General features: G+C 33.5%; 1 protein-coding gene across 1 annotated transcript; it reads left to right on the forward strand.

Moving 5' to 3' along the window:
- The first annotated feature begins 520 nt into the window (after window positions 1-520).
- On the forward strand, window positions 521-9,140 carry LOC100815750 (protein LATERAL ROOT PRIMORDIUM 1). Its single transcript, XM_026127374.2, has 3 exons — window positions 521-737; window positions 6,673-7,515; window positions 8,579-9,140. Exons 1-3 carry the CDS (start codon window positions 521-523, stop codon window positions 8,950-8,952), a joined length of 1,434 nt encoding a protein of 477 aa, XP_025983159.1. The 3' UTR covers window positions 8,953-9,140.
- Window positions 9,141-9,897: the final 757 nt, after the last annotated feature.

Raw genomic sequence — 9,897 nt, forward strand, 5'->3', positions numbered from 1 at the left:
TCCTGGTCTTGCTCCTGCTTGGTGATTTTCTAGTCTCTTAAAAAATTGGGCTACGTACCCAACCTGTATAAGTTCTTCTATCTTGTCTTTTAAGGCCAAGCAATCTTCAGTGCTATGATCAATACCATGGTGATATTTGCAGTATTTGGTTATGTCTGACCCTGACCTTGGAAGTTTCGTCTTGGGTAGCCGGATGGGTACATCCAGGTTGAATACTTCCTCGAGAATCGTGGTGTGATTGGTCGTTAGGGGTGTGTAATGCTTATACCTAGGCCCTTTGGAGAGAGGCTGGCGCTTGTTTGGCTTATGCCTCTTATCCGACTTATGTAAGTCGGCCTTGGTGTTTGCTTTGCGCTTATCGAGCTTCTGTCTGGCTTGATAGACTTCATTTTGGAATATGGATATTTCTTCTATCAAGATGTAACCCTTGGCTTGCTCGCGCAACTCGTCCATACTACCAAGTGGTTTTTTTGCATAGACTATCCACGAACTTGCCAGGGCGTAGTGCGAGGAGCATGGAATGCAACACTACCTTGGGGTTAAGATTTTGGATCTGGACAGCTATGCGCCCAAATCTGTGCATGAACTTTCTAAGGGAATCATCGTTTGCTTGTTGCAGACTGATAAAGGTGGTCGAGGTCATGCAGTGAGACTTGCTGGTGGCATACTGCGCACTAAATTGTTCAACGAGGGTGTTGAAGTTGTCTATGGACCTTGGTGGGAGTCCATCATACCAGGTCAATGTTGCCCCTTTGAGGGACGCAGGAAAGAAAAGACATAGAATCATGTCGTCGTTGTGTAGAGGTTCGCCTATGTGAGGAAGGCATCTAGATGCTCATTTGGATCTGTTGTCCCGTTGTACCCCTCGAGGTTGAGTGGTTTCCACCCCAAGGGCATGCCAGCCTCCATAATGCAGTCAACAAAAGGATGTCGAAAGACAGTCCTCTCTATTGGGTGGTGCATGTGGAAGAGGCTTAAGTCATCTACAGTGTTGCCTGTGTGTCGGAGGTGTTGTTCCCCTTAGGTGCGTTCAAGCAAGGTGTGGGCAAATTGCTCGTCTCCTTAGGGATGTCTAACATGAGCCTCCAGCTGGTCATTGTCAGCTTTTAGCTTTGTCAACTCCTTCTCGTGGCGTCTTTCTATCTCGACAATGTGGTTTTGGAGTTGTTGTAGAGTGTCTGTGTCTGTCATAACTACCAGATGAGGATGGGAGTCTTTGAGAAGGGTCTCGTGTTTGAGGCTAGATCGACTGCTAACCATGGATGAACGAGAGAGAATTGACGAGAAGTCGTGGGGTATGTTTTACCGTGGCCCCACGGTGGGCGCCAAATGTTCTTACTAAAATTCGGAACTGTGACACATTAGGGTGGACGTGGTTGAGTGAGGTCCCAAACTTCAAACGTTGTCCTGGAGAGGTGTCTTTGAGAGGAGGGGGGACTTGCAAAATAAAAGACTTTGATGCTCAAGTAAGAATATGAGTGAGGAAAGAAAAGCAAGTGTATGCGTAAATAAGGAACGTATGAGAGAGAGAGACACACAAACTTGTAGTAGCGAGTGTGTGATGGATCGTGTAAAGGGTTCTTTGGAACCTGTATTTATATTAGTTAAGCGTGGTAAAAAGGTAGAAGATAATCATACCTTGTATATAACGTGTGACATTATAAATAATTAATTACCTGCCAATGGATAAGATATTCAAATACATTTGAATATTTAGAGATAATCGATTTTTTAGGAGCCTGACTGCTAAGGGTCAGGCGTTCGCTCTTCTGTAGCAGGACTGACGTGTAGGGTGAACATGTGCCTCTATGTGCCACGTACGATGCCACATGTATTTTGTGGCTTTTGGACAATACAATATATTTGTTTAAATTATTTTAAGAAGTAAATTCTATCTTCTTCTTAAAAAAAAACTTATATAAAAAATATTTTAAATTATTTTTTTAAGTTTAAACAAACTCGCCCAAGCTGAATTGTCATTTTTATTTGAATTGGAACATTATTGAACTTAAGGTGTGTTTGATTTATATAAGAGAAATATGAGTGATAGAAATAGGAGATAATCTGAAAAAGAAAAAAAATGATATATTATGTTGTTTGATTTAAGAAAAATAGATGAGTAATAATTGATAAGAAAAATATATTGTGTCAAAGAAAATCTATTTTTTTTACCTATCTTTGATTCTTTTGGCTAAAAAATTGATTTTTTTTGTCTAAAAACCAAGAAAAATTGATTTTTGTTAAAAAAGTTATTTTTGTCGTCTAAAAAATAATTTTTATAAAAAAACAAAATCACACGAACAAAAAATACCCTTTCCATCTCCGTTTTATGTAACTTATTTCTTTTTTTCTTTTTTTTTTTAATCAAAGACCGCCTTAATTTCTTTGTGATTTTGGATGCTGACCTATTTATTTATCTTGTCCTTATTTCACGCACGGAATTTATGGATCAGTGTTTTGACCAAATAAAGAAATCTCTCTCTGACTGTTTACGCCATAGGGTGTACTTCAACAATCTTTCATTTCTCCACACACCACAAAGAAAACATCTCATATATAGTTTAGTCCTCGCACTTGTGTAAGATATTTATTCATTTGATTTGGCTTATTAAGATATGAATTTCTTTTCTGAATTTTGATACATAAATTATTTTTAATTTCCGTTAGAGTGTTTGTTAATTTTCTAAACTTGTAATTCGATCTTGTTACATTTTAGTAAATTTTAATAAATTTTTTTATTATGTGGCCAATAAAATTCCACAAATAGACAATTCTTATAAATACCGAACTGCTTAATTAGGTGAAAGTAACGCCAAAATTGTCTTTTGCAAAAGTATGTAACATACCATTACTGGACGACTCAGCTTGTACTCATTGAAACAATTCGTTTTCATTTTTAGGTCAATTTTTTTCACACGCAAAAAGATGTAAGTAGATTGGGATCTGTTCTTGGAGTTTTTTTTTTTTTTTTGAAAGGCATGCTCTAGGAGTATATATATTGCCAACATTCAACATTTGTACACCAAATTAAAATTTGAGAAATATGTAAATATTATTACACAATAAAAAGGAAAAAGAGAGAAACATTTTACTAAATATGAGATTAAAATTGCAAATAAGCACTAGGTTAAGTAACAATGAATTTAATTTTATGTAAGAATTTAAATTCAAATTTTGTGAAAGAAAAATAGACAAGAGAATTTTGTCTCCTTGAATTAATTATATTTGACTAAACCTAAAAGGCAGTTCTGTGATAAACAAGAAATTTTCGTCATAACTTATATTCTTATATAAAAGAGCATGTATACAATATGATTACATGCGTATAATTAAGGGTCTTATTATGAAATTTATAAAAATACTAGTTAAAGAATTAATAAACATAAAATTATTAAAAAATATGATAGATAACATATTGATAACATTAAGTGTTAAAAATCTTAATAATTTTTTATTTTATTTTTTTATTAATATTTTAAACATATCAATAATCTAAACAAATAGAATAGAATAGAATAGAGATACAAATCAATTGTATAAATGTGAAACAAATAGGCAAATAATATATTTAAAAATTAAACATCATCTTCAAAATGATATGATCCATGGACAATCTATATAAACAATAGAATACAGTGATATATACGTTTCAAAACAAAAAAGAATACAGTGATGATATTGGTATAGGAAGTACTACTACTATCTTAGGAAAAGGGCGAAAGATATGGATGACATTAGAGATTATAGTCTACAGTGTAGGTGAGTGCTACACTGCCACCACTCTACTCATTTCCATAGGCCATAGGTTTAATATAATAATAACAATTAATAATCGTTAGAATAATATATATTACCATTTTTCTAAAACAAATAATTTCAGCAGTTACAGCTCATCATTTTCACGCGCCGTACTACATGCGAGAGCCTAATTTTCTGTAGAGTAAGGCTGTAGTTTCAAATAAACAAGTGAGTAAGTGCATGTAAGGATAAAAAAAAAATAGGAGTATTATGTGTAATATGAAAAAAACTTACGGATCAGTGTGAACGTAGTTTATTCTTTGATTTATAAAAAAAAACTAAAAAGTGAAATTTGTTCTTATTTAGTTAATAAAATAAAATATATGTTTCGAATAACGTAAAGGCGTCCAATAAAAAAGAACGTGATATAAATAAAAACAACTTTAATTTATTTATATCTACATAAACCTTTCCTCCATCCCTTAGACAGGACATGTATGTTTTTATGTAGGATAAATATATGCACTCCTTCGTGATTTATATCATTGCAAACGGGGAAGGATTGCCCAATATATATCATATGTTCATATTTTCCATGCTATCTATTGAAACAAACAAAGCACAAAAATACAAATTCTTATAAAATAAGTAAAGTAAAATACTTTAAAATTTGCATTTGTTTGAGTTAGTGTTCATAGAGATTAGTACTGAGTCATTGTTAATTTTACTAGAAATTAAATCGATGCACAAATTGTATTTTCATAAACTAATTATGTATGAAAAAGATAAAAAAAATAAGTAAAAAAATGAAATATATTTCTTGTATTTATAATCTTAAAAATATATATATAAGAAAGCAAATTATTTCCATATTTGTTGTACAGGAGTGCTAGACTACTAATAACAGGTATTGTAACACACTCGTCCTTCTAATGAAATAAAATTAAAATCTAACAAAATTATACTAATAAAAAATATATATTTAAATTTTTTTTGAAGAATTAGTTCCAAGAACACACTTTTTGATATAATTTTTTAAACATATACTTTATTATTAGTTAAAATTTATTAAAATTTACAAAATTAAAAAAAAAATATTTAATAAAAAGTAAGACCTACTAAACAAATTTATTTTACATGAATTTTATGTACTAATAAACAATATATTTGTAAAAGAGTGTATTCTTAACATTTTTTGTCTTAAGAAAACACTAAGAAGACATTTATTAAACACATTATCTTTTTAACCCTAAGAATATTTTTTTCCTGAAAATATAACAAAATTTTTATTTTTGAGCATTTTAAATAAAATTGTGTAATACATTTCAAAGTAATTATTTTATTATTTCATAACAAACATGTGAAACATAAAGTATTAATATAATTGTGTTCATACAAATAAAAATTATCTATTTAATGAAAAAACACATTTAATAGTTACTATATAAAATTTCTTTGGACGAGTAATAATTATATACCACTAGCAGAATTAATATATTAAAAAATACTCTGGTCTCTAACCTAAGATAAAAAAAACATATAAATAAATTGTTTCAACCTTATATTCTAAAACATAAATAAATAATTTGTGAAATAAACTAGCTATAGTGTAAAATACATCTAACTCATTTAATTGAAAAGAATATCTAAATTATTATAAATTCAAGATAATGTATTCCATTTTCACGAATTAAAAAACAAAAATACTCCTACCAGCATTTCTTAAGCATGAGTTTGCGCCTTATATTCGTTTTTGTGCGGTGACAATTCACGCACGCGCCAATAGGAAAGGAAAGGGTGCCCTCGCCCACATGTAACGGGATGCTAGCGTATTAGCTTAGCTAGCTTCACTTCACCTTCATTCATTCATGTGACTTTAGAAAGAGAAAGGGTCCATAACATTACAAAAACTAGAGAACAAAAGTCTTTATGCACGCTTTAAATATCTCTTCTGTGCACTCTACAACTCTACTTATATCAATCATAGTGATTATTGGAGAGAGAGAGAGAAAAAAAGTTTTTTAGTTTTTGGTTAGGGAGGAACCCACCTACATTCTAGTTCTAGTTAGGGAGAAAGTGTGAGAGAGAGAGAAAGAAAGGAAGGAATGAGGCTCTATTTCTCTCGAGAGTAAGTGAAAAAAAAATATCAAAATAGAAGAAGAAAAAGAAGATGGTGATGATCACGCTGATGGTGATGATAGAAAAAGGGTCAGCAACAAGAACAGAAGAAAAGAGATTCATCACAGTAACATAGGTCGTTATTGCTGTGCATTTTTCTCATTCATTTATCACTGCTCACTGCCCCTCTTTCTCTGAACCATTCAGATTTCAGAACCCCATCCCCCCCCCCCACCCCCCCCCTTTCCCCCTTGAACCAACCCTTTCCTTTTTTCCTATCCCCAAAGGACAGTAACAAAAAAAAAAAAAAAAATCAAAAAAAACAAAAACAAACCCCCCAGTGGTAAAAAAAAGCCCCTCTCTCCCACTAAAAAAGGCCAAACCTCCTTGGTTTCTACCCCGAACCACTTGGAAAAACCCCACTTCAACAAATAACGCTCACATTGAGAGATTTTTTTCCCTTCCAAAACTCTCACAAGATCCAACAACCTTTTCTTCAGTCAGAGACAATCATAACCACCTTGTTAGTTGTCATCACTCAAATAAACCTGTATATATATATAGTCTAACATTCATCTTATAAATTAACTGATTTGAAATTGTTTTGCATTTATATTTATGTATACTATGTGACACCGAATATATATGTGAATTAATTAATACAAAATTATTTCATATTTATATTTATATATATTATATGTGACACTGAATGCATGAATTAATTAATATGAAACCTTTTTAGTATAATTGGTAGTTGTGTTGCAAGTATATATATATATACACATTCAGAGCAAATTTTATTTTGTGATTATACAGATTTTATCTGGTTCGAGCAAGGTTGTCTTCTAAAACCTAGGTCTTCAGTTGTGGCTACCACAAGGCGGTTCCCTTCAGATTCCGGTGCCTTTGCAGACTGGTCGGCCCCTCCGTCTGCCATCTCCGGCCGCGGTGACGACCTCTCCCTCGGCTTCAATGCTTCATCCGCCGCCACTGCGCACGGCGGCGGAGCCATGTGGCCGGGGGTATCGAGGTCGTTCAACTACAACCTGGCGCCTCACCATGACATCTTCGTGGTGGCGCCTGCTTCCTCCTTCTACCACCACCACAACGACGTCGTCTTATCCGATCCAAACAACAACAACGGTTCCAACAATTCCAACAACCCTGCAACGGCACACGGAGTCAACGTTTTCCCTCTCCTAACCGCCACGCCATGCCTCGAGAGCGAGGGCATAATGGGAAACATCAGTCACCACCGTAACAGAATTCAGTTATGGCAGGAGCACGAGTCTTCTCCGCCGCAGCAGCAACAGGGTCACATGGAGCGTGACACGTGTGGGGATGGGGGCGGGACTAGCACGTGCCAGGACTGTGGGAACCAGGCGAAGAAGGATTGTAGTCACAGGAGGTGCAGGACGTGTTGCAAGAGTAGGGGTTTTGATTGCTCCACGCACGTGAAGAGCACGTGGGTGCCGGCGTCACGGCGGAGGGAGAGGCAGCTCAAGGGGGTGGCGGCGGCCGGTGCGGCGGTTGGGTCCAATGGGGCCACTTCCGGTGCCAAGAAACCTAGGCTTGTTGCTTCTCAAACTACTTCGCATACTTCAACGTCTAATAATACCACTCCTCCGAGGAGTTTTGACACTGGTTGTAGCCCCCAAGGTTTGCGTTTTCTTTTTTGTTTTCCATCAAGATTTGTGTCTCTAATGTGTTCCAAATTATAGTCTTAGTTACAAAATTAAGAAATTTTGCTCTACCTCATAAATTTAAGGGTTTTTGTATCCTGAAACTCTTTTTGTTTGGTCTTACAATTTAATTTATTCAATTATTGACCTAAAAGACTACAATACCAAAAGTCCAAAACTCTTTGTTTTTTCTTTTCTGACATAATTCTTATGATATTTCCAGCTACTATAACACTTGTACAGAAAAATTGTGGTTATCTTTCTAAAATATTGAAGAAAAAGAAATAATTTTTGTTTTCATAACAATGATAGTGCAAAAGTTTTACATGTTAAACAAAGATCCAAGTTTTTATTTTGATAAGAACTGAAGTTTTTCTTTATTAATCTAAATTTAATGCAAATTTTATTACACAAATTTTTCTAAGTGAAATTAAACTCTCGTTATGCTGAGAGGATAATATATACCAACCACCTAAGAAATATTGTAATTTCATCCCAACATGTACGGTATGTTTATGAGCTATTCTTGCCTGGTTGTTCTAGCCATGAAGGTTTGTGTGTGTTCCAAATTGATATTGAAATTTTCCATGTGTTTACAACTACTATTGTGTTGGTCTTTTTAAATATTCATAATATTTATATAAAAAATTTAGTCTGAGAATCTATATTTTCCGTTAATATCTGATGGTTTGGAAATACTTTGGGAAGTAATAGTTTTATTTGTTTATTTTATCGAATAGAGATTGAGAAGTACTATTAGTTTAATTTTAGAAACATAATATACTATTTTTTTATTATTTTATAAAAATAAATAATTATTTCTTTTAAACAAGATAAATCATGTGTAAATTTATGTAATTTACGAGAAATGCTTGCATTCTGGTCATTTACAAGAATTGTTGTTGTTATAACTTCATTACTGTTGATGTTTTTCATGGGTTAATTGGTGGGATTTGAAGGGTTTTTGTGGGGTGGTAATATTGCATTTGTTGAGTATGGGAATTAATTAAGTAGGGTTTGTTGAATTAATTTTTTTTCAGATGTGGGTTTCAAGGAGTCACTACCAAGTCAAGTGCGTGCACCAGCAGTGTTCAAGTGTGTTCGTGTAACATCAGTGGATGATGGTGGGGAAGATGAGTATGCGTATCAAGCAGTTGTGAAGATTGGTGGCCATGTCTTCAAAGGGTTTCTCTATGATCAAGGGGTTGAGGACAAAGAAGGGTACCCTAATTTATCTGAATTACATTTGAGTGGTGGTGGTGGTGGAAATGTTACAAGTGGAAGTGATGGTGGTAGAAATGGAATTTCATCTTCATCTCCAATGGTGGATCGTTCTCATGATGTCTATGCAGCTTCAGGTGGAGGGTTGCTACTTGGAGGTTCATCAAACTATGGTAATCATCCAATAAATTAAAAATCATTTTTTCCAAGTGTAACGTAGATGATGATGGATGGGCTTGGAAAGCTTGACTTATTATTGTAGGGTAACTTTTCTTATTTTTCCAACATTGGGGGTGGGTTGGAGGGTATAGATTAATTAATATTAATATTCTTCTAAGTTTGTATCTTATTATAACCATATGTCACTCTGCATTTTTCAACTCCTCGGTTTTTGTTCCTTTTAGTCCATTTTTTCTTTCTTTGTTGACTCACTTGCATGACTAGATCGGTGGATTACAGAGGAGCCAAATCATGTCAAGAGAATAGTTTATGTGTACCAAATTAATTACTATCTGAGAATTGAAAAACAAATCTGAAAAGAATCTTGCTAAGTTTACTGTTCAAAATATGATTTAATTGCGAGTGTTATTTTTTGTAAACAATTTCCATGCAAGAGATATGTTGAAATAAAAAGAGAAAAAATAAAGTAGGAAATGAGTGGTAAAAATAATGGATATGCACAAAATATTATAAGAATAATAGTACTACTGCTCTTCAATTATATTATTGTTGTGTTGCTTTTTCGAAGCTATTGGTTGCCGTATTGCATTTTTCTTCTGTCCCTATATTATTCCCTTGGTTTAAAATTTTCAAAAGGTGAAATCTACATCCTACAATGCAAACCTCACAACGTAAAACCCAAAAATCTATGGTGTTTATTATCATGTTGATGAAGATGAATAAGTATATTTTACATATATTTTTCTTGAATTGTTACTGCTAGCATATGTGAAGTGCTCCTTCTAGATACACATTTTTTTCAGCACATGAGATACTTATTGCATATGGGTATGCTTCCTTTCTCTGTATATGCCATTTTCATGTTTTATTATATGCTTGGCCTGTGGAAACTCACAAATAATATTGTATAGGCTTAAATAATTTTTATATAAATGAAATATATTTAATTTTTATTTTG

Source organism: Glycine max, chromosome 20 (assembly GCF_000004515.6).
Source record: "Glycine max cultivar Williams 82 chromosome 20, Glycine_max_v4.0, whole genome shotgun sequence".
NCBI lineage: Eukaryota > Viridiplantae > Streptophyta > Magnoliopsida > Fabales > Fabaceae > Glycine > Glycine max.

Bases quoted from the DNA above. Each gene is read 5' to 3' on its own strand.
- LOC100815750 (XM_026127374.2), top strand. From the start codon at position 521: ATGCAACACTACCTTGGGGTTAAGATTTTGGATCTGGACAGCTATGCG. The intron at 738-6,672 runs GTCAATGTTGCC...GTGATTATACAG, and splicing joins GTGGGAGTCCATCATACCAG to ATTTTATCTGGTTCGAGCAA. The intron at 7,516-8,578 runs GTTTGCGTTTTC...ATTTTTTTTCAG, and splicing joins CACTGGTTGTAGCCCCCAAG to ATGTGGGTTTCAAGGAGTCA.